The 26,486-nt window shown below is 51.4% G+C and overlaps 3 protein-coding genes across 10 annotated transcripts; 1 reads left to right on the top strand and 2 right to left on the bottom strand.

Annotated features, from left to right (window-relative positions):
• The first annotated feature begins 7,537 nt into the window (after positions 1 to 7,537).
• On the top strand, positions 7,538 to 14,472 carry B4GALT3 (beta-1,4-galactosyltransferase 3). 2 transcript variants are annotated; one of them, XM_012449620.1, is made up of 8 exons: positions 7,538 to 8,084; positions 8,926 to 9,071; positions 9,417 to 9,704; positions 10,551 to 10,786; positions 11,388 to 11,578; positions 11,710 to 11,832; positions 13,454 to 13,558; positions 13,696 to 14,472. In XM_012449620.1, the coding sequence occupies exons 3-8, from the start codon at positions 9,452 to 9,454 to the stop codon at positions 13,967 to 13,969; spliced, it is 1,182 nt and encodes a 393-aa protein (XP_012305043.1). In that variant the 5' UTR covers positions 7,538 to 8,084; positions 8,926 to 9,071; positions 9,417 to 9,451; the 3' UTR covers positions 13,970 to 14,472. The 2 variants fall into 2 exon arrangements, with proteins under 2 accessions (XP_012305043.1, XP_012305042.1); XM_012449619.2 differs by having other exon boundaries at positions 7,995 to 8,084; positions 9,438 to 9,704.
• A 93-nt stretch (positions 14,473 to 14,565) lies between these two features.
• PPOX (protoporphyrinogen oxidase) lies at positions 14,566 to 20,228 on the bottom strand. Of its 3 annotated transcripts, none has more exons than XM_012449622.2 (13): positions 20,147 to 20,228; positions 19,098 to 19,192; positions 18,844 to 18,978; positions 18,594 to 18,709; positions 18,271 to 18,403; positions 17,820 to 17,964; positions 16,913 to 17,103; positions 16,064 to 16,124; positions 15,760 to 15,878; positions 15,261 to 15,371; positions 15,012 to 15,161; positions 14,835 to 14,877; positions 14,566 to 14,750 (listed from the first exon to the last, which is right to left on the bottom strand). In XM_012449622.2, exons 2-13 carry the CDS (start codon positions 19,182 to 19,184, stop codon positions 14,608 to 14,610), a joined length of 1,434 nt encoding a protein of 477 aa, XP_012305045.2. In that variant the 5' UTR covers positions 19,185 to 19,192; positions 20,147 to 20,228; the 3' UTR covers positions 14,566 to 14,607. The 3 variants fall into 3 exon arrangements, with proteins under 3 accessions (XP_012305045.2, XP_012305044.2, XP_021523040.2); XM_012449621.2 differs by lacking the exon at positions 20,147 to 20,228 and adding an exon at positions 19,362 to 20,137; XM_021667365.2 differs by lacking the exons at positions 18,594 to 18,709; positions 18,844 to 18,978; positions 19,098 to 19,192; positions 20,147 to 20,228 and having other exon boundaries at positions 17,820 to 18,028; positions 18,271 to 18,397.
• Positions 20,229 to 20,318: 90 nt separating this feature from the next.
• On the bottom strand, positions 20,319 to 26,361 carry USP21 (ubiquitin specific peptidase 21). 5 transcript variants are annotated; one of them, XM_021667361.2, is made up of 13 exons: positions 26,307 to 26,361; positions 24,752 to 25,372; positions 23,938 to 23,997; positions 23,645 to 23,765; positions 23,310 to 23,421; positions 22,962 to 23,117; positions 22,415 to 22,479; positions 22,054 to 22,157; positions 21,784 to 21,870; positions 21,422 to 21,500; positions 21,088 to 21,195; positions 20,888 to 21,002; positions 20,319 to 20,684 (listed from the first exon to the last, which is right to left on the bottom strand). In XM_021667361.2, the coding sequence occupies exons 2-13, from the start codon at positions 25,349 to 25,351 to the stop codon at positions 20,594 to 20,596; spliced, it is 1,698 nt and encodes a 565-aa protein (XP_021523036.2). In that variant the 5' UTR covers positions 25,352 to 25,372; positions 26,307 to 26,361; the 3' UTR covers positions 20,319 to 20,593. The 5 variants fall into 5 exon arrangements, with proteins under 5 accessions (XP_021523036.2, XP_021523037.2, XP_064226756.1 ...); XM_021667362.2 differs by lacking the exon at positions 26,307 to 26,361 and adding an exon at positions 25,954 to 26,218; XM_064370686.1 differs by lacking the exon at positions 26,307 to 26,361 and having other exon boundaries at positions 24,752 to 24,870; positions 25,013 to 25,088.
• Positions 26,362 to 26,486: the final 125 nt, after the last annotated feature.

Below are 26,486 nucleotides of genomic sequence, written 5' to 3'. Positions count from 1 at the left end.
GTTTCACACTTTGGCTCAGGTTGGAGTGCAGTGGCACCATCATAACTCACTACAGCCTTGAACTCCTGGGCTCAAGAGATCCTCCCACCTCAGCCTCCTGAGTAGCTGGAACTCCAGGTGTATATTCACTTTTAAATCACTTTTCTGCCTGTTATTTTAAGAGAAAGCTCTTTGGCCAGGCGTGGTGGCTCACACCTGTAATCTAGCCAAACGTGCCTCTTGCCAATCTAGCCACCTCGGCCTCCCACTACTTTGGGAGGCCGAGGTGGGCAGATCCCTTAAGAGAATTGAATATCTTCCCCCACTGACTGTTGCTGGGGGAAAGCCACAATCATTGGCAGCGAGAGAAATCAGATGACATCTGGAGGTCAGGAGATGGAGACCAGCCTAGCCAACATGGTGAAACCCCGTCTCTCCTGAAAATACAAAAATTAGCCGGGTGTAGTGGTGTGCACCTGTAATCCCAGCTACCAGGGAGGCTGAGGCAGGAGAATGGCTTGAATCCAGGAGGTGGAGGTTGCAGTGTAGTGAGCCAAGACCTTGCCACTGCACTCCAGCCTGGTGACAGAGTGAAACTCCGTCTAAAAAAAAAAAAGAGAAACCCCTTTGCCCACCGAAAAGGGTTCCCACTGGCATAAGTAAGTTTTTCTGAGAATGAGACTGAGCTTAGGGGCCACCTCTGTGATTGGGTAAGTAAGTGGAAGCTAGAGTGAAAGAGGGGCAGAGAGAGCTAGCTTATCAAAGAGAAGTGATGGGCATGCCAGCCCTCAATCCCAGGCAAGGCCTGACCCATTTCTGGAATGGTCTCTGCCTTACCACTCCTCCAAGACCCAGGTTGTAGGTAGGCTTTACCTAATAAGAGTCTAACAAGCTCTTGCTAGGGATGGGGCGGCTGTGGGGGCACATATTTCCCTGTAAGAGCCACAGTGAGCTGTTTCCCATCTGCCTACTTAATGCCCTCATGGGCCTGAGCTGGGGTGTAGACATATAAGGAGGAACAGAAACAGGAATAACAGGAAGTAAGGAGGCACTGAAACAGTTCAAGTATCTGGTCCTGGAGGTGAAAAGAGGAAGTGGAAAAAGAAGAGGCATTGAATGACAAGGGAGTGAGTGCCGTGTCCCTGGAGAAGTTCAAGCAGAATTTGGGAAAGCCATTTTGTGGGATGGCATGTGTGGTGCATGTTTGAGGTGGGGGAGGAAGCTGAAGCAGTAAGTTGAGCCAGTTTCTTAAAGCCCCTCCTGCCCCTGAGATTCTCTGCTTCTGCGGTTCAAACAGAGGAAATCTGGGCATTTGTCCAGCCACTATGTTTGTAATGGAGGTGGGAGAGCCAGGGTTCCTGGAGGGTGCTGTGGAATGGGCACTTACACTTCTCTACCATCTCTAGTCCCACTTCTGTAATTTTTGTACAGTATTACAGTATTTTGTTTTCTAAAATACCAGATTGGCAGTAAGTGACAAAACCAGCATCTCATTGGTCAGGGCTTATGGGGGAGGAAGGGAGAAGAAAGTGGATTTCAATGTATTAACGTTTTATTGGCTGAGAGGGTGTTTCTGAACCAATTAAATATCTTCCCCATTGACTGTTGCTGGGGAAAAGCCAAAATCATTGGCAGCAAGAGAAACCAGATGACAGCTGGAGGAAACCACCAGCGCTAAAAATGCTCAGAGAGAGGGGGGTCAGGGAAGGCGGGGGAGAACAACACTAAACAACTTCCCCAGGCAGGACCTTACATGCGGACAGGGCTAGAGTATTTAAGTAGAATTAGGAAGGAAAGGGAGGGGAGGAAGTAGAGTTAAGCATCCCTCACAGTCTTGGGACAACAAACAGGCCCCATACACCCACACCAAGAGTGAAACATTGACATACACACATCCAACTTCATAGAGACACACTAGAATATTCTCTCTCTCTCTCTCTCTCTTTTTTTTTTTTTTGAGACAGAGTCTCATTCTGTCATCCAGGCTAGAGCGCAATGACATGACCTCGGCTCAATGCAACCTCCATCTCCCAGGTTCAAGCAATTCCTCTGCCTCAGCCTATCGAGTAGCTGGGATAACAGGCATGCACCACCATGCCTGGCTAATTTTTTGTATTTTTAGTAGAGATGGGGTTTTCCATGTTGCCCAGGCTGGTGTTGAACTCCCAGGCTCAAGTGACCTGCCCGCCTCAGCCTCTCAAAGTGCTGGGATTATAGGCATGAGCCATGGTGCCTGGCCAACACATGCTCTTGATAATGTAAATGCAAATAAGCAGTAGGGAGCTGAAAATATACGAATTTTGGCCTGAAAATGGATCTGAAGAGTAAAAGATACTAATTGGCCTAAACTTGCATTGTGAATTGACTGTTTATCCCATTTATTTGTTCAATAAATAAGCCAATGGGTTGTAAACATTGTAAACCTTCCACAGTGTGTGGAAAGGACATGGATTTTTGGAGTCAAACTGAATCCAAGCCTTGCTACTTACTCCCATGTAATAATGCAACCTTAGTTACTTGATCTCTGTAAACCTCAGTTTCCTTATCTATAAAATGTGTGTACCATTACCTGGCTCATAGAGAGGCCCAGACTTAAGAATATAATAATGTAAATGCTTGGCACTGTGTCTGGCTTTTAGCAAGTGGTAGAAATAAATAAATAAATAAATAAATGCCGATTCTCCTTCCCTTATATCTCTTCCTTTGCCTGTTCCCCCACTTCTAACCCCTGCATCAGCATGAGAAAATAGTTATATCAAGGAACTGTCTAGGTCACATCTAAGGGCCATTTTGTAAATGTGTGCCAAAAGTTCTGGCTTACACTGAAGGGATGATAAAAGGAAAGACATGGTCCTCATCCTCAGAGAGTTCACAATCTGGTGGCTGAGATAGTCAGGTAGGACAAAAATTCCAGACCTGTGTGATGGGTGCCATGATCGAGGAGGGGCACCTAGCACAGAATATGAGGTCACAGAAGTGTTTCTGGAGGAGGTGTGTGTCTCCCCTTCTAGCAGTAAGCAGTAAGGCTAAGCACAGTGGCCCATACCTGTAGTCCCAGCACTTTGGGAAGCCGAGATGGGAGGACCACTTGAGGCCAGGAGTTCAAGACTAGCCTGGGCAACACAATGAAACCTGGTCTCAAAAAATACAAAAAAAATAGCCAGGCATGGTGGTGCACACCTGTAGTTCCAGCTACTCAGGGAAGGGGGCGGGGGCTGAGGTGGCAGGATCACTTGAACTCAGGAGGTGGAGGCTGCAGTGAGCTGTGATTGTACCACTGCATTCCAGCCTGGGTGACAGAATGAGATCTTGTTTCAAAAAAAAGCTGTAAGACTGCAGGGAACCCAAGGATGGTGGGAGGGTGTCAGGGGGGCATGATTTCTGTTTGTTAGGTCAGGTTCAGTTTCTTCTACGTTATACAGAACCAAAGGGAGGGGGCGCAGGGAGGTGGGGCTAGCGCTCCTGGGGGCAGAAATTTAAAGAAAAAAAAACCAAAGTGAGGTAAAGAGACCAGAAACTGGAGGATAATATGGTAAGAGAAAGAGCTGAGTGGGAGAGAGATCTGGAAAAACAGCGTGGGCTGAGGGGAGTTGGAAGGGATAGTTTTGGGGAGAAATACCCTCCCAGTAGAAAATGTTGAATGGGAGAGAGGATTTTTTTTTTTTTTTGATGGAGTCTCACCCTGTTGCCCAGGCTGGAGTGCAGTGACACAATCTTGGCTCAGTGCAACCTCTGCCTCCTGGGTTCAAGTGATTCTCCTGCTTCAGCTTCCTGAGTAGCTGGGATTATAAGCATGTGCTGCCAGGCCAACTAATTTTTGTATTTTTAGTAGAGATGGGGTTTCACCATGTTGATCAGTCTGGTCTCAAACTCCTGACCTCAGGTGATCAGCCTGCCTCGGCCTCCTGAAGTACTGGGATTACAGGCGTGAGCCACCGCGCTAGGCAGAGAGAGAGGATTTTAAGATGTTGGGCTGTCCATTAAAATGTGCTCCTGATCCACTGCCCTTTCCCCTGCCTCTGATGTTTCCTTGATAAATTAAGTAGAGATTTAAATTAGTTTTGGATTACTAGACTGGGTTTCTTCTGTTGTGTTATGTGTCCTGACTGGGTCACTATGGGCCCCAGGATTTATTCAGAATATAAAAAGACAGGATGTTGTGGTGGAAACCAGCATGTGAAAATTTAAGTTTTCAGAAACATAACAGTTCTAGGTGCTAAGTCCAGGGTGTGGCCAGGGTGAGACAGAGCGGAAGTGAAGGTTCTTCAAAACAGGGAGCTCACAAATTAATGTAAGGGAATGGCCAGAAAATAGCAGATAGGCCTTTGTGGTGGCTCACAGGAGGCTCACTTGAGGCCAGGAGTTCAAGACTAGCCTGGGCAACAGAGCGAGACTCCATCTCCACAAAAAAACAAATTAGGCTGGGTGCGGTGGCTCACACCTGTAATCCCAGCACTTTGGGAGGCCGAGGCAGGTGGATCACGAGGTCAAGAGATCAAGACCATCCTGGTCAACATGATGAAACCCTGCCTCTACTAAAAATACAAAAAATTAGCTGGGCACGGTGGTGCATGCCTGTAATCCCAGCTACTCAGGAGGCTGAGGCAGGAGAATTGCCTGAACCCAGGAGGCGGAGGTTGCGGTGAGCCAAGATCGCGCCATTGCACTCCAGCCTCGGTAACAAAAGCAAAACTCTGTCTCAAAAAAAAAAAAAAACAAAAAACAAAGACGGAGTTTCACCATGTTGGTCAGGCTGATCTTGAACTCCTGACCTCAGGAGATCCGCCTGCCTTGGCCTCCAAAGTGCTTGGATTACAGGCGTGAGCCACCACGCCAGGCCAAAATCAAGGCTTTTTGAGTTATATCAGAAGCTACAAAAAATAATAAAAGTAAAACAAACAAAAAAATCAAGTTTGAGAGGTCACAGTGGGAGGATCACTTGAACTGAGGAGTTGAGGCCAGCCTGGGTAACATAGTGAGACTCTGTCTCTCTTCTTCTTTTTTTGTTTTTTGAGACGGAGTTTCACTCTCGTCCAGGCTGCAGTGTAGTGGTGAGATCTCGGCTTACTGCAACATCCATCTCCCGTGTTCAAGCAATTCTCATGCCTCAGCCTTCCGAGTAGCCGGGATTACAGGCACCCGCCATCATGTCTGGCTAATTTTTGTATTTTTGTAGAGACAAGGTTTCACCATGTTGGCCATGCTGGTCTTGAACTCCTGACCTCAGGTGATCCACCTGCCTCAGCCTCCCAAAGTGCTGGTATTACAGGCATGAGCCACCGTGCCCAGCAAGACTCTGCCTCTTAAATAATAATAATAATAATAATGATAATAATAATAATAAAATCAAGGCTTTGTCTTGGCTTCTACTTGTGCTCAAAAGTTTTCCATAGATCTCACTAATTATCACAAAACCCCTTAAGACTAGAGTTCATTTTACAGATGAAATCCAGAGAGTGTGTTGCTTAGTACACAGCCAATGGGTTTCAAAGCTGTTATTGTATTTAAACCCAGCATTATCTCATTTTGAGCCTCCACCAGCACCTCAAACTCATTATGTTTAAAGTTTGTCACCTCCACCCCTCCCCTCAAACGTGCTTCTTCCTAAGTTTTGTTTCTCATTAAATGGCACCACCCAGTGGTCCAAATTAGAAATCTGGATGTCCTTGTGGAGTCCAACACCTAAGCTGGCACATCCAGTCAATTAAGTCTGTTTGCCTCCTGAAAGTTCTCAAAGGTTCTTTCTTTCCTCTGGTCCCCTGGGTGTTACCTATTCTGCGTGAGCTTCATCTTATTCATGGATTTCTGCAGTAACCTTCTAAATAGTCTCCCTGCCTCCCGTCTTGACTACTTCAATTAGTGCTCCACATTTCCTAAAGCTCTGATCATAGCACTCTCTATTTACAGCACGTTAATGCCTTCTTCTTGCCCTGTGGATAAGATCCAAACTCTTTTAATGTGGTTTGTGGGGTCCTTCATTATTTGGCACCTGCTTACCTCTTCAGTCTCATATCTCAACATTCCCTTCACTCTACTGTCCAGCCTTGGGGGCCCAGTTTTAATTTTCCAAAGTCCGTAATTTCTTCCTCATTTCCAGACTTTTGCACTTATGGTGTCCTCTGCCTGGAACACTGCTCATCTGCTAAAAGTTAACTTTCAGACGGGCACAGTGGCTCACATCTGTAATCCCAGCACTTTGGGAAGCTGAGGTGGGCAGACCACCTGAGGTCAGGAGTTTAAGACCAGCCTGACCAACAAGGAGAAACCCTGTCTCTACTAAAAATACAAAAATTAGCCAGGCACGGTGGTGGGTGCCTGTAATCCCAGCTACTCAGGAGGCTGAGGCAGGAGAATCACTTAGCCTGGGAGGTGAAGGTTGCAGCCACTGCACTCTAGACTGGGCAACAGAGCAAGACTCCATCTCAGAAAAAAAAAATGAACACATTTGCCTTGAAGACTGGGTATTTGGAAAAAAGGAAAGGGAAGGAAAGGAAAAAAGAGGAAAGGAAAGGAAAAAAGAGGAAAGAAGGAAGGAGAGAGAGAAGGAAGGAAAAAAGAAATTAAGAGAAAAATGAACACGTGTTGATTTTACTTAACTCATGAAGAAACCAGCAGATGTTATAATACAAGAGAAAATCTAGAGAACAGACATATTTATGGATCAGGAAAACAGAAATGAATATGAAAATGAAGGCCCAGACTGCTTTTTCTTTTTTTTGAGATGGAGTTTCACTCTTGTCCCCCAGGCTGGGGTGCAGTATCTAGATCTCTGCTCATTGCAACCTCCACCTCCCAGATTCAGGTGATTCTCCTGCCTCAACCTCCCAAGTAGCTGGAATTACAGACATGTGCCACCATGCCCAGCTAATTTTTGTATTTTTAGTAGAGACAGGGTTTCACCACGTAGGCCAGGCTGTTTCCGAACTCTTGACCTCAAGTGATCCACCCTCCTTGGCCTCCCAAAGTGCAGGGATTACAGGCGTGAACACAGTGCCCAGCTCCAAGCTGCCTTTTTTTCCCCACAATGTGGAGAGTAGCAGGTTAACTGAACCTCTACCAGACAGGACAGAATTTGCATACAGATCAGTTACCTATACTGAATTGTAAAATAATTTCCATGAAAACAGACTCTTTAAAGCAGAAGGATATACTACAGATAAGTCCTTCAGATTTCCCGTTAGCCGTCACTTCTGGGAAGCCTTTCTGGCATCTCCATGTATGAATGAGTCGCCACTTGTAGGCCAGCATATTTATCACATTATATTGTTTACATCCCTCCCTCCATACAAGATACATAATATCATGGGCTTTCTGAGGCAGATTCTGTGAGTTATTCAAGTCTCTGATTGTTTCTTCAGCGTGAACATCTGCTTCAAAGGAACACAGTATATACTAGGGGGGAGTGTTTGTCGTAAGGTAAACATATTTCATATTAACGGAGCATCCATTTTACTCTAATATCTGGGGAAACACAATTTTACTTTAAAAGAAGACTCTGCCTTTCCCTCCACATTCAATGTTTCGTTGTTCTATTAACTAATCGTTTTTTTACTTCCAGGCCTGCGAGATTCCATGGGAATACAAAAACGCTCTAGAGCAGTCCGCAACGCTGTAGCCTGCGTGAGGAACAATTGATACTAAGTGGCACTAGGCTGCAGGGGGTGCCACTGACACTGGGAGAGGGCTCAGCAAACCCCAGGGTGATAATGAGGTCAGCGGGAGCACCAGAAACCCGCTCGGCCCAGAGGAAAAGCAAGGGCTTGAGCTTCTGCTTTTATAAATCTGAGGGGCAGGAAATGAAATCCCACTAGCAGTCTACGGAGTGGACCTGAGCTCCCGCTCCCGCTCCCCAAGGGGTAGCCTACGATGCGTTCGAGGCGAACAGTCTCCTGCGCCGCTCCCGCACCAGCCCCCGGCCACGCGGTACCTCAGCCCCCGGCCACGCGGTACCTCAGACCCTGTGCCTCCCCAGCCCGGGTTGCTCCGCCCCGAGGCCACGCCCCGTGACGCGAGGCCCCGCCTCCGCGGCGCCCGCTTCCAAGATGGCGGCAGTGATGCTTGCCCGGCTGCCGGGGTGGCGGTGACGACAGGCAGCAAAAGACCGGGTATGTACACTGGGGACGCGTGGGGACGGAGGTCTGGGATAAAGGTTCGGGCAGTCGAGAGGGTGAGAAGTTTGAGTAATGCCTGGAGACGAGCCTGAGCAGGGACGGGGTCCCAGGTGGAAGTAAGGACGGGGGCCGGGCGGGCTCACGTTGCAAGGTAGGGCAAAAGCTAGAGACTGGGATGGGATGGGCGTGCTCCGAAAGAGCTGGGTTTTAACCCCCTGTATAGCGCGGACCACGCCCCTCCAGGTGAGCCCTTCCGCCAACCCCGACCGTGGCTACCCCTGCTCTTCCTCTCCCCTTCTCTTCAGCAGTAACCCTCCTCCTAACCCCCCAGAACGGGGGAAAGGTTAAAAAAAAGGTAGAGGACGCCACTCACACCCTACTCTCTGCCGAGCTCTGGGGCTGTTCGCTTTCAGCTCCCAGGTGGTCATGGTCCCTGCACCTGAGGAGCTGGCGCCCAGGCGCAGGAAGAACAGAAGGAGCCTGTTTCCTACTTCACCCTGGGTACTCCTTAGTCCATTCCACGGTCCTGTCATGACCCTGTCGTCACTTGAACGGGTTCTTGGTCTGGGGGAAAACTGTTTCCATTAGCTGTCCTATCCCCACTCCCCAAACAAGTCTATCCTGTTGGGGTGGAGGTACGGGGGTGATTAAGTATGCACCTGACACTGTCCTTCCAGAGTAGCACGGGAGAGAGGCAAGGGACCCACCATCTCCTGCTCCTCCTCTTCCTTTCCAACCACTTTGCTTCACTTCCCCTGCTGGGAAACCGGCTTCACCCTGATCCTGATCTCTGGCGGTGCAGGTGGCTAGTTATCCTTTACCACTTCTGTTCCAGCTGGTCCCAGATTTGCTGCTGGAGTGCTAGATGGAGCCTTTCTCTGCCCTCTGTGACATTTCCAATATTAGATAATGCCTCACATCTCTGTCCCCCCGGGACCCCCTGGAGCCCCCATGATCCCCAAGAAGACAGCTTGAACCTAGGTGAGTCTGTCTCTTCCCCTCTAAAATTGGAAGAGGAGTATTCTTAGAGACTTCTGAAATGAACATGAGACTTGAATGATGTAAACATTCTTGGGGGTGAGGACGGACAGTAGATGGTAGGAGTAGTTTGCGGGGAGGTAGAAGAGAGTGACACTTCGGCTGAAGTGACAGGTGGTAGGGCTACTGGTGGTTACATTCTATTTTGTTTTCTTGTGTGACTGTGCACCTGTGTGCTCCCTTCTGTGACTTTGTTCTCTGCCTCTTTTTCCTCTTTACCCCTGGCACCACCTTCATCCCTACCCACTGACCTCTCTGCTGGCTTGCTCTCTTCCTGCCTACCCCTAGAATTCCCCTTTCCCTTCCTAGATCTCACCCCCAGGATGTTGCGGAGGCTGCTGGAGCGGCCCTGCACGCTGGCCCTGCTTGTGGGCTCCCAGCTGGCTGTCATGATGTACCTGTCATTGGGGGGCTTCCGAAGTCTCAGTGCCCTATTTGGCCGAGATCAGGGGCCAACATTTGACTATTCTCATCCTCGTGATGTCTACAGTAACCTCAGTCACCTGCCTGGGGCCCCAGGGGGTCCTCCAGCTCCTCAAGATCTGCCCTACTGTCCAGAACGATCTCCTCTCTTAGGTAAGTGCAGGAGGAAGGATGTTGTGAAAGGACAAGGTGTGGGAACAGGAGGCTTGGGGACAGGGAGGCGTGAAGTGGCAGGAGTGGGACTTAGAAGAGGATGATGGACTCTGAAGATAGGCTGAGGTTGAGATAGAGTGGACTCTGAATCCGGAGTTTAGATTAGACTGTTGCGTTTCCACTTTTTTTTTTTTTGAGACCCAGTCTTGCTCTGTCACCCAGGCTGGAGTGCAGTGATGCAATCTCAGCTGACTGCAACCTTTGCCTCCTGGGTTCAAGCAATTCTCCTGCCTCAGCCTCCTGAGTAGCTGGGACTACAGGCGGGCACCACCACGCCCAGCTAATTTTTGTATTTTTAGTAGAAACAGGGTTTCACTATCTTGGCCAAGCTGGTCTTGAGCTCCTGACCTCATGTTCCACCTGCCTCGGCCTCCCAAAGTGCTGGGATTACAGGCATGAGCCACCCTACGCTTTCTACTGCCTGCCCCTTTATGGGCTTTTCCTGCCCCAGGCTAGGAATTGTTTTCCTTGTAGATGAGCCCTGGTTTAATTAGTTGCAAGTCTTGTTCTCTCCAGCCTTCAACTGTAGCTTCCAACCCTGTGAGATAGGAGAAAGTTATGCAACCCTAAAATGAGAAAAGTAGGCTAGGTAAGGATCCTGCACCTTCCAGCCTTTGTAGAGCTGTCCCAGTGAAGGGCAATCAAGGCATGTGAGATTTCTGAGTGAGCGCTAAGAACTAACCCCCAGAACCAGACTGCCAGTGCCAGAAGTATTCCCAGACCCTAGTTTGATTCTTTTCTCTCTTTACCCCTCTGATCCCTCTACTTGCCATTCCTTCCCAACAGTGGGTCCTGTGTCGGTGTCCTTCAGCCCAGTGCCATCACTGGCAGAGATTGTGGAGCGGAATCCCCGGGTAGAACCAGGGGGCCGGTACCGCCCTGCGGGGTGTGAGCCTCGCTCCCGCACAGCCATCATTGTGCCCCATCGTGCCCGGGAGCACCACCTGCGCCTGCTGCTCTACCACCTGCACCCATTCTTGCAGCGCCAGCAGCTTGCCTATGGCATCTATGTCATCCACCAGGTACCCCCAGTCTCCGCTTCATTTTGACTTTCTTTCTTCTAAGGACTCCTCAAGCACATGCCATTCCACTCACATCTAATGGGTCCCTAGAATAATTTTAAGAAAGCCAGACTATCGATTGTGGAGAGGCACCCGGCACTGCTCTTCCAAATCTGTTAGTCCCATACCTCTCCTTAATCTGCTTAGGTTGTTCCCACTGTCCTGCACTTTTCTGTGATTTTTCCTTTGTTGAATATTGGACACAATAGGGCTAAAATTCTAGTTCTGTCACTTGTTACGTATATGACTGAGCAAGAAACTTAACCATCTAACGTGAGGAAAGAGCAGAAGATAACTACTACACACCTGTTCCACACCACACCATTGCTGGCTGCGTTGTCAGGATTAAATGCTAGACAGCAGCATGTAAGTATCAGGCCCATAGCAGTACGCAAGCTAGAACTGTCAAATGACTAAATGGAAAAAGAAGAAGATAGTCTTTCTTTCTCATTCTCCTTTCCCTCCACCCACTTTGATTTCTGTCTTTTTACTTTGATTCTTTAGCCCCCTCTTCTCCATGCCACCTACAGACATAGTCTGGTCCCCCTCCATTATCTTCCAGGCTGGAAATGGAACATTTAACAGGGCAAAACTGCTGAATGTTGGGGTGCGAGAGGCCTTGCGTGATGAAGAGTGGGACTGCCTGTTCTTGCATGATGTGGACCTCTTGCCAGAAAATGACCACAATCTGTATGTGTGTGACCCCCGGGGACCCCGCCATGTTGCTGTTGCTATGAACAAGTTTGGATACAGGTAGAGGGCATGGAAGGGTGCTGGGAAACAGGGAAGCCCACTGTCCAGTGGAAGGAGGAGAGCCAAGGGGATTGTGGTTGGGGATGTCTCCCCAGAAGACTTGTGGCATGCAAGAATCTTTCTCTCCCCAGCCTCCCGTACCCCCAGTACTTCGGAGGAGTCTCGGCACTTACTCCTGACCAGTACCTGAAGATGAATGGCTTCCCCAATGAATACTGGGGCTGGGGTGGTGAGGATGATGACATTGCTACCAGGTCAGACTTCCTGCCACCCCCTCCCACCTGAGCTCAGTTTGGATTCCTGTCCTCTAAGACCACCTCTGGCCATAGTCCTTCAACACTAACCTTTAGCTCCCTGGTCTTGCACTGAGCCCATTTATTTCCCTTAGTCTTTTCAGGATACCAAGGTCAGGCTTGCATGCTGCTGCCCATTGTGTCATCCTTCAGTCTCCTGTTAGTTTGTTCTTGGGAGAGGACGTAAGATCAATAGGACATGGTATCACTGGATTCCAGAGCTGGAAAGCGGCCCAGAGACAGTTTAGTCTTGCCTTCTGCTGGGGTTCCAGCCAGACCACTTCCTATGGGGTTAGGAGAGAGGGACTCTGCTCCATTGTATCCCAGAATCACTGTGTAAAAGGCCTGTGCCATTGGCACAGGGCCAGCTCATTTTAAGCATGTGAAACATTCTGACCTTCAGCCCCAGCTGACCCAATTTCATGTCTGTGGTATGAATATCTGGGCTTGGTATGCAGGACCAATTGCCTCCCTTCCCCCCGTGTCCTCTGTGATGACATCTCTGAATTCTCATCCTCTGTATGTGTGTGAAGCACCCTGTGAATTGTAAATATATATAAATATTCTTCTAGTTCCTTCCCAGGCCATCTGTACTCCATGCTTCTGTGTCAGAGGTGGATTTTGTTTCTTTCAAGGTCCTGATTACCTGGTTCTACCTTTTTCTTTTCTTTTTTCTTTTTTTTTTTTTTGAGACAGAGTTTCGCTCTTGTTGCCCAGGCTATAGTGCAATGGCGTGATCTCAGCTCACTGCAACCTCCGCTTCCTGGGTTCAAATGATTCTCCTGCCTCAGCCTCCCCAGTATTTGGGATTATAGGTATTCGCCACCACGCCCAGCTAATTTTATATTTTTAGTAGAGATGGGGTTTCACCATGTTGGTCAGGCTGGTCTCGAACTCCTGACCTCAGGTGATCCGCCCGCCTCAGCCTCCCAAAGTGGTGGGATTACAGGCGTAAGCCACCGTGCCTGGCCTCTTTCTTTCGAGGTTTTTTTTTTCCTCCCCTAGAGACAGGGTCTCATTATTTTCCTAGGCTGGTCTTGAACTCCTGGCCTTAAGTGATCCTCTGCCTCAGCATCCAAAAGTGCTAGAACTGCAGGTGTGAGCTGCTGCACCTGGCCTACCTTCTTCTTAGCATGGGGGATGTGGGGGAGAATTTGGGGTAGCTCAGTCACTATTCCAAATAGGAATTGCTGAGCTTGGGTCTGCAACTCCCAGTCTTTTCTTATCTTTTTGACAGAATGGCCTCTCTCTGTGTCCCTGTGTCCTTCCTAGACTGCAAGGGCAGCTCCTAGGAGCCATTTAGGAAGCCAGGGAGGAGGTGCAAACCTACCTTTGCCAACTGTTTAAAGGCTCCAGGGTGATTGGCACTGGGCCCTGAGGATTTGGATACATCCAGCTTTTACATTCTCTTCACCTGTTTCCTTCTTTCTGTTTGACTTCAGCCCTGGGCTCTTTTTTTTTTTTTTTTTTTTTTTTTTTTGGCTTACTGAGCAATAGTTGTTCGTTGTGTACAGAAACATGGAATCCGTTCTTTGCTTTCTTCCACTCTGGATCCTCCATGATCCCCTCACTTTTCCCATAGGGTGCGCCTGGCTGGGATGAAGATCTCTCGGCCCCCCACATCTGTGGGGCACTATAAGATGGTGAAGCACCGAGGAGATAAGGGCAACGAGGAAAATCCCCACAGGTAGGAAGAAGGAAGGACTGCCTGGGAATTGCTACTGGATCCTCAGGGTTCTGTACCTCTAGCCAGGAAACTCCTAAAAGTCCCTAGATTTCTGGCTCTTCCTTTCTGTGTCTTAGTCTCCAACTTCTAACCCTCAGATTTGACCTCCTGGTCCGTACCCAGAATTCCTGGACGCAAGATGGGATGAACTCACTGACATACCGATTGCTGGCTCGAGAGCTGGGTCCTCTTTATACCAACATCACAGCAGACATTGGGACTGACCCTCGGGGTCCTCGGGCTCCCTCTGGGCCCCGTTACCCACCTGGTTCCTCCCAAGCCTTCCGTCAAGAGATGCTGCAACGCCAGCCCCCAGCCAGGCCTGGGCCTCCACCTACTGCCAACCACACGGCCCTCCGAGGTTCACACTGACTCCTCCTTCCTGCCTACCTTAATCATGAAACCGAATTCACAGGGTTGTATTCTCCCCACCCTCAGCTCCTCACTCTTCTCAGAGGGGTGTGGGGGAACTGAACTCTGGTGCCGTGCTAGGGGGCAGGGGTCTCCGCACTGCTGGACTGGAGCTGGGCTCCTCTAGACCTAGGGGGGCCCCTCTTTCTAGGGTCTCCTGTAGGGTTTACGACTGTGAATCCTTGATGTCAGGATTTTATGTGACAATTCCTGGGAGTCCCTGCCCCTAGGGTAGGAGCAGGGCTGGACCCCAAGCCCCTTCCTCTTCATGGAGAGAAGAGTGATCTGGCTTCTCCTGGGACCTCTGTGAATATTTATTCTATTTATGGTTCCCGGGAAGTAGTTTGGTGAAGGAAGCCCCTCCCTGGGCATTTTCTGCCCATGCTGGAATAGCTCCCTCTTCTGGTCCTGGCTCAGGGGGCTGGGATTTTGATATATTTTCTAATAAAGGACTTTGTCTCGCATCTGCTTCTGCTTTCTGCATGCCAGGCACACTTTGCCTCTTTGATCCCCGCTATATTTTTATGCCTATAGGTGATAGAACAGCCAGACCAAGCCAAGCTCCAGCAACTTTTATTTTCATGAGTGAGAGTTAGAGATCAGCTGTTAGGTTCTGTGCCCACGACACTGACTGCTGCCTGGCGCCCACTCTCTATACAGTCATTAACAGCAACCCCCTCATAGGAGGCTCCAGCCAGAGTCAGGGGCAACCTGTGAGCGGCCAGGAATTGCCTAGCTGACTCTGGAAGGAAAGCATGAAAGGAATGTTATAGCTGGGGGCCTGATGCCCTTGCCCCTCCTCAACCCAGCTATTTTCCCAACTTACCTAGTTTTTGCCAGTGACCTAGTGTATACTGGGGGATGCAGTTCTGAGAAGAGAGCAGAGGATGCAGGGAGTTTATTATTGATGCCCCAGGCCTTGGCTGACATACAGTGGCAAATGTTCCAGTCCCTGTCTTCAAGGCCTTGAACGGAGAGCTGAGGGAAGTTTATCCCAACTTACCTTGTGTAGATGGACCAAGCAGTGACTCGGCAGCTCCTTCAGTCCTAATTGTGTGGCAGCTGCTTCCTGTGCCCGCTGTTGAAACAGCTCCTGAGATAAGACACAGCCACTGGCCTCCAGTGTCTGTAACCAGGAACCTCCCAGCATCACCTAGGGAGGGAATACAGCACTGATCAGTCTGGCCTTGCCTATACTAGAGCACAGAGGAGCCCTCTGGAAATGCCACTAGGCAAAGTTTCCTCCTCTCACAGTCACTCTGAGGCCAGCGGGGCTCCCATCCTGCTCAGGGAAAGCAACTGAGTCATACACAATTCCCAGGACGCCTGGATCTTCTGAAGATGGCACCAAGTGTCCAAATCCCTAGAGAGAAGGACATTCATGGGTCAGAAGGAAAAGGCTCTAGCTGAGCCTGTCTCTCCTTCTTTTTTTGCGGTGAGGGGAGAAGGGAACCAAGTCTTGCTATGTCACCCAGGCTGGAGTGCAATGGCACAATCTCAGCTCACTGCAACCTCCACCTCCCAGGTTCAAGTGATTCTCCTGCCTCAGCCTCCCAAGTAGCTGGGATTACAGTTGTGTACTACCACAACCAGTTAATTTTTATATTTTTCATAGAGATGGGGTTTCACCATGTTGGCTAGGCTGGTCTCAAACTCCTGACCTCGTGATCCACCCACCTTGGCCTCCCAAAGTGCTGGGATTACAGGTGTGAGCCACTGCACTCAGCCTCTCCTTCCCTTTTTTATCATACCTGGACAGGCAGATGAGCTCCTCGGTACTGCAGATTTACCACAGCTACAGACACAGCAGTGATGGCACTCAGGGCGCGAGCCAGAGGTGCAGCGTCAGCGGGCAGCAGGTTGCTGAGCACTAGCGGTAAGGCAGAGGCCTCGTTCAGGAGGTGTTCCCACTACAGCTGTCAGTCCTCTTTGGGATTAGACTCCCATAGAGATAATCAGTTCAGGGGCATGGTGTGGTCCTGCTGGCCCAAGAAGGTACAGCTTTTGCCTCTCACTGGTAGGGGTGGGGGAAGGGGAAGGTGGCTATCCCATTACCTGAAGCTGGAATGGCACTAATGACATGGTCAGCCTCCAGACTGCTGTCCCCTAGAGATACCTGAGAGAATGAAAACATTTGAGAGACCCAGAAAATGAGAATTTGATGAGTGAAAAGAGACTTCTGGTGCCTCACTCTCAGTTTCCCAGGCACCCATGTGGCCGGGAAGACTGCGTACTGACCCAAGATGAAGAGATTGGGTGACTGTGTAGACTTCACAAAAATCACTCCTCTGTGTACTCCAGGAAGTGGACCAGACAGGCCAGTGTGGCTGTTTGGAAATGTTCAGTAAAGCTGGGTTCTTTTTTTTTTTTTTTGAGACAGACTTTCGCTGTTGTTGCCCAGGCTGGAGTGCAATAGCACGATCTCAGCTCACCACAACCTCTGCCTCCTGGGTTCAAGCAATTCTCCTGTCTCAGTCTCCTGAGTTGCTGGGATTACAGGCATGTGCTACCATACCTGGCTAATTTTTTTGTATTTTTAGTAGAGACAGGGTTTCTCCATGTTGGTCAGGCTGGTCTCAAACTCCTGACCTCAGATGATCCGCCTGCCTCGGCCTCCCAAAGTGCTGGGATTACAGGCGTGAGCCACCATGCCCAGCAAAGCTGGGTTCTTTCCCCTAACTCTAAGCCACTTATAAGTACTACTTCTATCTACAGACTTGCATAGGGTCTTTGAGGAAGATTCACACAAATAGGGCCTAGGATTCTGGGGTAGCCCATGTCTAAGTAGCTTCTAAGGCATGAAAACAATGAGGAATTCCAGTCCTATTGGCCCCGGCCTAGTTAAACAACTCGGATAAAGATGGAAACATTGACAGGTTCATTACACTCCAGGGGTTCCCCTACCTTCCAGCGCCCTTCTGCCTGGATGCTGAGCCCACAGACTGGCTGGCCTCTGAGAACAGTGACCCCCCTACTAGTTAGGTGGGTTTCAAGGGCCTGAGGCAACATCTCTAGACCTCCACGAAGTGACCACTGGCTCCAGCGCTCAGCCGAGGCCTGACGAATAAGTGCTGAGTCTGGCTGTGGGGTCCGCCCTGCAGAGGAAGCAAAGAAGTATCATCGAGGGGCTGGGCATGGTGGCTCATGCCTGTAATCCCAGCACTCTGGGAGGCCTAGGCAGGCGAATTATGAGGTCAGGAGTTCGAGATCAGCCTGGCCAACATGGTGAAACCCTGTCTCTACTAAAAATACAAAAAATTAGCTGGGGGGAGTGGTGGGTGCCTGTAATCCCAGCTACTTGGGAGGCTGAGGCAGGAGAATCGATTGAACCTGGGAGGCAGAGGTGGCAGTGTGCTGAGATGGCGCCACTGCACTCCAGCCCAGGTGACAGAGACTCAGCCTCAAACAAACAAAAAAAGAATCATCGAGGCTGGATGTGGTGGCTCACACCTGTAATCCCAGCACTTTAGGAGGCTGAGGCAGGTGGATCACTTGAAGTCAGGAGTTCAAGACCAGCCTGGCCAACTTAGTGAAATTCCTTCTGTACAAAAGAAATACAAAGATTAGCCGGGCATGGTGGCACGTGTTGGTAATCCCAGCTACTTAAGAGGCTGAGGCAGAAGAATTGCTTGAACCTTGGAGGCAGAGGTTGCAGTGAGCTGATCTGAGATCACACCGCTGCACTCCAGCCTGGGAGGCAGAGCAAGACTCCGTCAAGAAAAAAATAATAATAATTAATAGCACCCCTTGTCCTCCGTCCCTCACTTTGGCAGTCCTTAATATCTTCACCCTTTGAACCAATCCCCCTCACCTGGCCCCAGCAGTAGGCCCAGTAATATGGAACGATGGGTTTGCTCAGCTTGGAAGAGAGTGGGAAAGCAGGACCTGATGCTGAGCTCACGGCTATTGCCTGCAAACACTCCACGGCAGAGACTGTCCATGGCTAGAGACGCCACCTTGAGGGTGAGACTGGGACTGAGGAGCCAAAGAATAATCTGCACCGACTCATTTCCACAGCCCCTGTGGTAGGGAATGGGGGTGGGATAGGGTTTGGGTTGGGGGACATTCACACTGTGACAGAAGGATGGAAGTGAAGGCCTTCACTCCCAATAATGAGTTTTGGGAATGATGAGGGGGTGGGGTATGAAGCGAAAAGGGCATCCTCAAGTGATACAGAAGAGCCCCTAGGTGGTGGGTTCGAATAGAGAGCTCTGAAGCTGGTTTAGGAGGGAAGAGGTTTGGGGCCTCTGAGCAGGTGTCACCTCAGGTCCAAGGCGGCGCTGGGCAAAACTGTGCACAGTCTCATCAGGCTCTTTGCCCCGGGGCTTGGTCAGCTCCCTCAGTCCAGCCCAAAACAGAGGTTTGGTAAACGGGGGTGAAGGGCGGAGAAGCCCCCTGCATGGAGAAAGGCATAGTGAGGGGGAGGCTCCTGACATACCTCCCCAGCTCCAGGAGCTAGGGTCATTTTCACTCATTTGGCTCCCTTTTGCTGGGAAGGCTGACAGGGAGATAAAGAAATATATGGAAGGTATATGAGGATGAGGGCAGAGCAAAAGGGGGTACAGTAAGGAGGTGTTGGTGTTACCTGAGGCCAGTGGGTAGGGCATGCAGGGCACCGCCCACGTAGAGGAACCTGTTCTGGGCAGCTGGGTGGTCTCCCCGGACAGGCAGCACTTCTGAATCCAAGCCAAGCTCAGAAACCTGCTCTCCACACGCCCTCAGAAGAGGAGAAACTAAGGGAAGATCTGACCCACCAAACATACTTCCTCTCCTAAACTCTATTCCCCAGTGAAAGCCCCTCCACAGCCTCTCCTAGACACCCACAAGCCTCTCACCAGGAGCAAGGTCCGGGCCCCTAGGGCTCCCGCTGGCCTAATTCCCCGAGGTCCAAGCTCAAAAATAGCGCCATTCGGCCCTCGAACGGAGCGAATCCAGCCTCCCAGACGCTCACTGCCCTCCACCAGGACCACCTGGCGACAAGAGAGAGAGACACCGCAGCACCTCCTGTAGCCGGGATCCATCTAGCTTTTGATGGAAATGGGAAAAGGGCATTAAATGAAGCTCCCTCTGGCAAGAATGGAGCACTCACCTTAGGGGGACAGGGGGCCCGGCTCAGATGGTAACTGGCGGCCAAGCCGCTGATGCCTCCGCCCAGCACGACCACGGTCCGGCCCATGGGGAAACCTAGGGAAAAGGGGGCGATATGGACAGGCAGACCGGGGGTATCCTGCGCTCCAGAAGCCCCGCCGATTTTGAGTTCTACCCCCGGCCACTCACTGCTTTAGGGGAAAACTATGCGTGCACGGATGGGCTGGTGGAACAGTGAGGTCCCCGTCCAGGGGCCAGGACTCACCCACAAGAGGTAGGGATGAGAGAAAATGAGGGAGGAGGTCGAGGTCCTAAGACCGTACCCCGCCGGCGCTCCGCTGGGTGTAGATAAGGGCCACACCCTAGCTATCTGCCCTCGCAAGACTCGGGCGGCGGACAGCACGCCTGCGTTCTGATGCGCTCTGCTTCCCACGCCTCGGTAGGCCAACAAGTGCTTCAAATCCGCTACTCCCACCCCCAACTCTTTCGGTCTCTCCGACTTTCCGTCCACTCTATTCTCGCGGCACGCGCCTGACCCCATCATTCCTACTTCTGGATTGGCGAGCGCTGGAAGGCCCCGGATCACGTTCACCAATGAAAACACTGAACTGGCAGAGGTGGAGCGACGGTCGCTGGAAGAGCCTGAGGTTAACCGCGTCAGCGCCAAGCTGGAAGTGAGCGGCCGTACCCGGCACTGCCCTCCCTAGGGCCGCTGCGGCGAGCGCTGGGGAGTTAGCGTTCTCCAGCACAAGCTTCGTACGCCCAGCTAGGGTGACAACCCTGGAGGGAAGGCCCCAGAAGCTTGGTTCTAGGGAGAGCGGATAGGGACACTGGAGACCGGTCCACGGGGAGGCGGTTCCATAAACAGCTCCTTGATGTTAGCAACAGACCGGGCCTACGGGAGCTAAGGCCGCCAAGCAACGTCCGTGTTTGTCAACAGCGTCAGCCCCCATCGCCCACCAAACCCGTCGCCCCAGAGCTTGCAGTCTAGTTCAGGCCTCCCTGCAGCCTCACTCAATGTGCCTTCCCTCTTTACTCCCAGTACTTAACCTTCACTGCTGGGGCGCACAGGTCCGGGTCCAGCACCATCCCCGAAACCTTCCCCCTCGGCTCTAAAGCGCCCCCACCTGTTACAGAGGGAACTGGGTCCCAGGAAGGCTCCGATTTAGCCCAGTCCTGTTTCACCCCCTAAGCAAAAATACAAATAAGCACATCATTTTTTTTCTTAATAAATTTATTCACAAAAAGTGAAATTGCAGAGGGTCTGGGGGCTGTACATGGGCAAGGGCTTGGTGAGCTCTGTACATGGGGCTGGGAGACAAGGGAGCCTCCACGTGGAAGGGTACTTTTTAATAAAAAAAATAATGGAGCTACGACCACCCCCTCCCCCCTCCCCGATTAAAAAGACACAAAAATAGACGTCTCTGAGGTAAATGGGGAGTCTGGGGCTTAAGGGTGTTTAAAGGGCTTCACAGGTGCCAGGGCTTAGAGAGGGCATCACAGGCACCGGGGTGGCTCCTGCATCAGTTGGTAGAACAGCACGTAGCCCTCGCTGGATGCCACCTGGTTTTCACTGACAGGGGAGACACTAGGAAAAAGGAGATCGGGAACAGGTTGTGGACATTCCGGTTTACCCCCTCCTCCCTACATCAGAGCATCCAGGAAGAGATCAGGCAAGACCTTCACCTTTCCTTTCACCTGGCACTCTGCTCTCCTGGGGCTGCACAGAAAGGGAGAGTGTCAGGGCTGCAGTGGGAATGGGGCAGGATGTAAATAGGAGGCTGTTCTCACCGAGAGTCGTTGTAGACATGCCAACCAGTCTGGCACCGGCACAGGGCTGTGTAGTGGCCATAGTGGACGCTGCCTGAGTGGTTGCAAAGGGCATACAGCTGGTATACAGGACTTCCTGCAGGTTGGAGATGATCAAGTTCTAAAATCAGAGCTGTGCCCCCACTCCTTCAGCTCCTTAGAACCTTCCCCACCAGACTCACCGGCTTTGTCACTGGCAAAGTCCCCTAGGCTCAGTCGCTGCAGCGGAAAGTCTACGCCTACTGAACTTTTCTTGATGGAGCCTCGGGAGGCAGAAAATCGATTCAGATCTAAGCCCTGGTTAAGGAGCATTTGGGAGGCAGAGGGCCTCTGAGGGGGACTTCTGTCCTGAAGGCTGTTCTTTCCCCCCTCCCAACACACACGCAGAGTGGCTTGTGGAAAGGGGGGTGGCAGGCTTTTCCTAAAGAAAATTCAATTCTCTGGAAACATGGAGAGTGAGGAAAGAGAATGTATGGGAGGTATCCTAAGAGAAGTAAGAATCTAAGATTAGGATATGGAGCACGAGGATCCGGGGGAATCTTTGTACTGTCAACTTTTTGGTACTTCGAGTTTTCTGCCGACATCGGTCACACACCTGAATAAATGGCAAACAGTGTTAGGTTAATGTGCTCCTAACCTCAATTGGCTTTTCTGACACCCCGATCCACATACAAACTTAGTGTGCTCCCAATTACGGCTGGATCCTCTTGGCCTCTCCCCTTTGCCCCAGGAGTACTAGAACGCGTCTGAGACTCCTGCATAAACCCAGATACATAAATATTATTCCCCATACTAAGGCATCATGCAATCCCTTTTATCCACATGGAGTCCCCCCAGGTATCCCACCCTTACTATAACCCTTGTGAACCTCCACATACTGGGGCATTCTCCGACTCTAGCTCTTCTTCCTTGGTGAAAAGGTTGAAACAATCCCGCAGAGACACCTTGCCCCCAGCAAATCCTTTCTGGGGGAAAAGGGGAAGAAAGGGTCAACATGTTCTGAATTTCCTTTTCCAACTCTTCTCAATCAATCCAGGCTTCAGTTCTGCTCCAGAGACCCACAGGGTTCCCTCCCACATTTTGGGGGTGGGTAGGCTTGGGTCACAGAGCCCTTGTCCTATCCACCCTGGAATCCTCTGGAATCCCACCTTGGGGATGGGCAGGGACAGGTCACAAAAAACCTCGAAGGTCGTGGAGCGATACCCACAGGCCTGGCACTTGAGACAACTTTTCAACTGGCCCACAAACAGGTCTAGATAGAAGCACAGGGACAGGAGAAAAAGTCAGTGTTGGATGCCATGAGATGATTTCTTGGACTTCCATCTCTTCCTGTCCCTTTGCCTGACCCTTCCTTTCCCACTACCAACACTCTAACCACCTCTTCACACAACTTCACATTTGCATCATCCAGTCTTGTTCCCATACCCCTTGATAGTATCGATTTCCTCCCCTCAAGCCTGTACCACCTCACACACTAACATTCCCTCATTGCTTTGCCCCGTTCCATACCCACAATCTTGCTGTCCTCTCGCTCCAGGTAACGCTTCCACATTAGGTTGGCTCGGTCATCATCACTACCACAGATCAAGGGAAGTGGGAAGCACCCATGAGACAGTGGGAACACTGGGAACCCCCAGCAGCCACCGAAACAACCCACAAAGCCCTATACCCCACCCACACCCTGCTCCTTCCCTAAATTTCAAGGAAAAGTCAGAGAAATAATGCCTCAGTGAACTTTCTAGGGAAATCCAAGGTGAGAGGAAAAGAAAGGAATGCACACAAGGGAAGAATATGCTGTCATCCTCTACTTGTAAATTAATTATCCCCTTCTCCTTCTATTTGGTGACATCCCTAGCATGATCTTCTGCCTCCATCTGCTCCCCTTAGACTCCCCCTCTTCCTTCCTTCCATTTCTTAGAAGAACTTCTCACACTATATTCTGCACTCAAGGGTTTCCCTGGACGCTACATCTTCAGTCTTGACTAGTTCAGTTCTATGAAGTGTGAATGCTGCTGATAAACTACTGGGGAGAGGAGGCAGGGGGAGCGACCCTTACCTTAAGTCAGGTTCTTCTAGCAGAGCCCCTCCTCGGCGGGGTGGAGAGGGAGCTGGACCGCTGGCAAGGATTGGTGGAGCCCGTCGGCCTCGGCGGTTGATTTCAAGGTGCAGCCGCTCCATGAGGAGCTTCAGGAACTCTTGGGCATCCTGCTGGCTACAGCCAGGCAAAGAGTATGGGCAACTGACCCCCCTCCTAGTCCACAGACACTATTCCCTGCCCAGATATCAGGCCCCACCTCCTGGATAAAGAACACCACAAGGCTCAGAACAGTGCTGCCAAGGCCCTTGCTTGGCCCTACCCCTAGACATAGCCAGAGAGAAACCCCATAGCCTCCGGCTCTCCCACCTGTATCCAGAGAAGGAGGGAACATATTTCTGGAAGACAGCTCGGAATCGAGTAGGATTCACAGCTTCGCAGGAGTCAGGGTGCCAGAGGGCGCCAATCACATCTGCAAAGGCTGTTGGGATATGAGAGGGGAAGGGAAACAAAGGTTAATGTCTGGAAGAGGCAAGCAACAGGTGGCTAAGAGGGCGAAAACAACCTTTAGGAAAGTAGGCACCGGGAGAAGTAGATACAACTGCCAGATTTAAGGGTTGGGGGCCACCAGCACTGGCAGATGGACCTGCAAGAGGTTGGGGAAAAAGGGACTTGAACAGAGGGAGCAGGAATTGTTGCCCCACCTTCGGTGAGCTCTTGGGCTCGGCCTCCTCCAGGCACCTCTTGCCGGAAGTCCCTTCTCAGACAGAAGTCCCGAAGAGGTCGAGTGCTGCTCAGACATTGCAGCACAGCATTCAGGAAGCACTGGGGAGCAGCAGGGACACTGCTGTTGTCTCTCCAGACCATCGCCCAGGAAGCCTTACAAGAGCTTCAGAGCTCTCCTTCCACATGCCTTCCCCAAGCTTGCGGGTTTTCCCCAGCCCCAGCACCATTTCACATTCCTTTTAGAGAGGAAAGATAGGAGAATGGCTCTCACCGTGTTTCCCAGGTTTCGAAGGCCGACATGACCAGAGCCCAGAAGCAGTGTGTGATGAGCCTGGAAGGTCAGAGTACAATCGGCAAGTTCCTATATATCCTAGCTGGCACTTTATCCTTTCAACAGCATGCTGCCCACTGCCTCCCTCATCCCATGCATGTTTCATCCCCAAACTCTACCCTATTCCCCTCACTAGGTATTCTAGTCTCCCTACCTCACTGGTCATGAGCAGTAAGCCCATCACAGCTGAATGTACCACGGACTCAGCCATGGCTGTCCCACCTGTTGCCCACTTACTCCTCTGCTCAGCTAGCTGACGTTGCAGCTCCTGGGGCAACTCCCCAAGGACTGGCATGGTTGCCCAGCTGCTCACCACTCCCACCTTTCTGCCCCCAAAACCCCCTCCTGCCCCCGTGGCCCCTTCTTGCCCCTTCTCCTGCTGACTCCAATTGCAATCAGCCTAGCTTACTTAGCTCAGACAATGTGCAACCACATTTGCTAAGATGTTCTGAGCCCGCCTCTCTTTAGCTCCAGAGATTAATTAGCCCCAGGCAGAGTCCCAGCAGAGAAGGTGCAGCAAGGGAAAGGAAGGGCCTGGGGACCCAAAGAAGAATTCTAAATAGCTGGGCTAATTCCCTGGGGACCGAAACAGCACACCATGCTGGGGAGTCACCAACAACCCAGAAAAGGGTCTGCAAGGCTCAAGGGTATGAGAAAGGAACTTGAAGGAAATGGGGGACAGGAAAGGCAGAGGATGGCAGAAAAGCATAGAGGAACATGGGCATGAAGGCCACGTGCACTGTCAAGTCCTCACCATCTTGTCATCAGAGTAGAAAGGCTCAGAGGACCGGGCGGATATCATGTGGAAGGAGCCATGGGAAGCAGGGGGCTCTGTCCGTATGCTGAACAGGGTTGGGGGTCCAGGAAAGCCCCCTAGGCGGCGGAGAGAAGTGCTACGTCTCAAAGTGGGTGGCTCAGGCCGGAGGGCCAAGCGGCTCAGTGCAGCCCCAAGCTCTCCGGTGCCACGGTGCCCTCCCAAGGCAATCCCCATTGGACGCAAGTCCCCACTGCTCACAGACTTGGAACGGGTTAAGTTGGTCCGAGATGGGAGAGGCAAAGCCACAGTTGGGGGTGGTGAGCCAGGCAGGGGAACCCCATGATCTGCTCGAAGGGGGCCTCTGGGACGAGGGCCTGAGGTACGTCCCCGTCCCAGCTCCAGTTTCTTGAGCCGTTCATCAGGGGGACCTGGCCGGGGAGGCAGAGGTCTTAACATGGGGTTTGGCCCAGAGGCTGGGTTTCTGCGCTCCTTGCTGCGGGCCCTGGGGGCAAATGGTAGCTTGGATCCCACTCGGGGCTGGATATTAACAGGTGGCTCTCGGGTCCGGCCCAGGCGGTGCTCAGAGGCCTGGGGCATTGTGGACACCACAGGCTGGACCTGGGAGGAGAAGAGAGTGTCAGCATTTGAACATGGAGGGAAACAGGAACCCAGGCTACTGTACTGCAACCTGCCACACTAATTTTCCCTTATTGCTTTGCCCCATTCCATACCCAATATCTTGCTGTCCTCACTTTCCACATTAGACTGGCTCAGTCATCACCACTCCCACATCAATGAAAGTGGGGAGCAGTATATGCACTAAGGGCAGGAACCAGGTCTACTGAATCAGCCATCATATCCCCAATACCTGGCATCGTGTTTGGTATAAATACTTAGTATCTATGGAGTAAACGAATGAATGAAAGATAGTAGCCCATGGCTTTGACCCTTTCTATACTCCCGTCCCCTGCCTGCAGAATACAGCCTTGCTGAAAACCCAGTGATAACTTCTATCTGGGCTCTAACATAACATGGGACCCCATACCTGGCTAATAAAGTAGGATGTGCCTCGGGTCACTTAAGACCTCCAACCAAATGATAGTGCAGATGCAAGAATAATTGCCCAAAAGACGGCCCTCCATCCTCAAATCTCTGCCCCTTTGGGCTGCTAAATGAAGCAGACTAAATGGGTGACTTACGATTCATTCCCTCCCCCACCTCCGACCTCCGACATGGTGTCGAGGTTCAGGGGGTAGTGATCGGGGTTGGAGGACGAACAACTCCTAGACCCTTAATCTCTGCACCTCTCCCACCACAGCAGGGCTTTAGCCGGGTCCGCCCCCCTCGAGGGCAGAAAGGCCGAGGCCGCTGATTGGCTAGGGAATCCGGCGGGGTATTCCCCGAGGTCCAGGGATGCTGTCCCTCCAGCCCAGTTCTCCCAGGTCCCACCGGGCCCCACGCGCCTTTGTGAAGAGTGTCCTCTCGGGTCTGGAGCAGTCTTCCCTCTGCACCCCCCCACCACCCCGCCATGCCATAACGCCCCGGCCCGTACCTGTCCCCCGGTGAGGCGGCGGGAGAGGCCAGCCGGGGCCAGGCGCAGCTCAGGGCCACCCCCTACTACCCCCGTGCAGTGCCCCCGTGGGCCCGGCTGCAGCTTTAGCCGCAACCGTTGCCCAGATCGCTCCCGCCGCAGGGGCCGCCGCCATCTTTGTTGGTCCCGCCCGGCCACCGG

The sequence above is a fragment of the Aotus nancymaae genome, unplaced genomic scaffold (assembly GCF_030222135.1).
Source record: "Aotus nancymaae isolate 86718 unplaced genomic scaffold, 86718_ANA_hifiasm-v0.15.2.pri h1tg000108l, whole genome shotgun sequence".
In the NCBI taxonomy this organism is placed as follows: domain Eukaryota; kingdom Metazoa; phylum Chordata; class Mammalia; order Primates; family Aotidae; genus Aotus; species Aotus nancymaae.
This window is presented reverse-complemented; position numbering and strand designations above follow the sequence as displayed.

Bases quoted from the DNA above. Each gene is read 5' to 3' on its own strand.
- PPOX (XM_012449622.2), bottom strand. From the start codon at position 19,184: ATGGGCCGGACCGTGGTCGTGCTGGGCGGAGGCATCAGCGGCTTGGCC. The intron at 18,710-18,843 runs GTGAGAGGCTTG...TGTGGAGAGCAG, and splicing joins GGGCCCGGACCTTGCTCCTG to GTTTCTGAGCTTGGCTTGGA. The intron at 16,125-16,912 runs GTAGGGGAACCC...TCATTCTCTCAG, and splicing joins AGGCAGAAGGGCGCTGGAAG to GTATCTCTAGGGGACAGCAG.
- USP21 (XM_021667361.2), bottom strand. From the start codon at position 25,351: ATGCCCCAGGCCTCTGAGCACCGCCTGGGCCGGACCCGAGAGCCACCT. The intron at 23,422-23,644 runs GTGGGGCAACAA...ATATCCCAACAG, and splicing joins AGCCCAAGAGCTCACCGAAG to CCTTTGCAGATGTGATTGGC. The intron at 23,118-23,309 runs GTGGGAGAGCCG...GCCTGGCTGTAG, and splicing joins CCCTCCTTCTCTGGATACAG to CCAGCAGGATGCCCAAGAGT.
- B4GALT3 (XM_012449620.1), top strand. From the start codon at position 9,452: ATGTTGCGGAGGCTGCTGGAGCGGCCCTGCACGCTGGCCCTGCTTGTG. The intron at 9,705-10,550 runs GTAAGTGCAGGA...CCTTCCCAACAG, and splicing joins AGAACGATCTCCTCTCTTAG to TGGGTCCTGTGTCGGTGTCC. The intron at 11,833-13,453 runs GTCAGACTTCCT...CTTTTCCCATAG, and splicing joins GATGATGACATTGCTACCAG to GGTGCGCCTGGCTGGGATGA.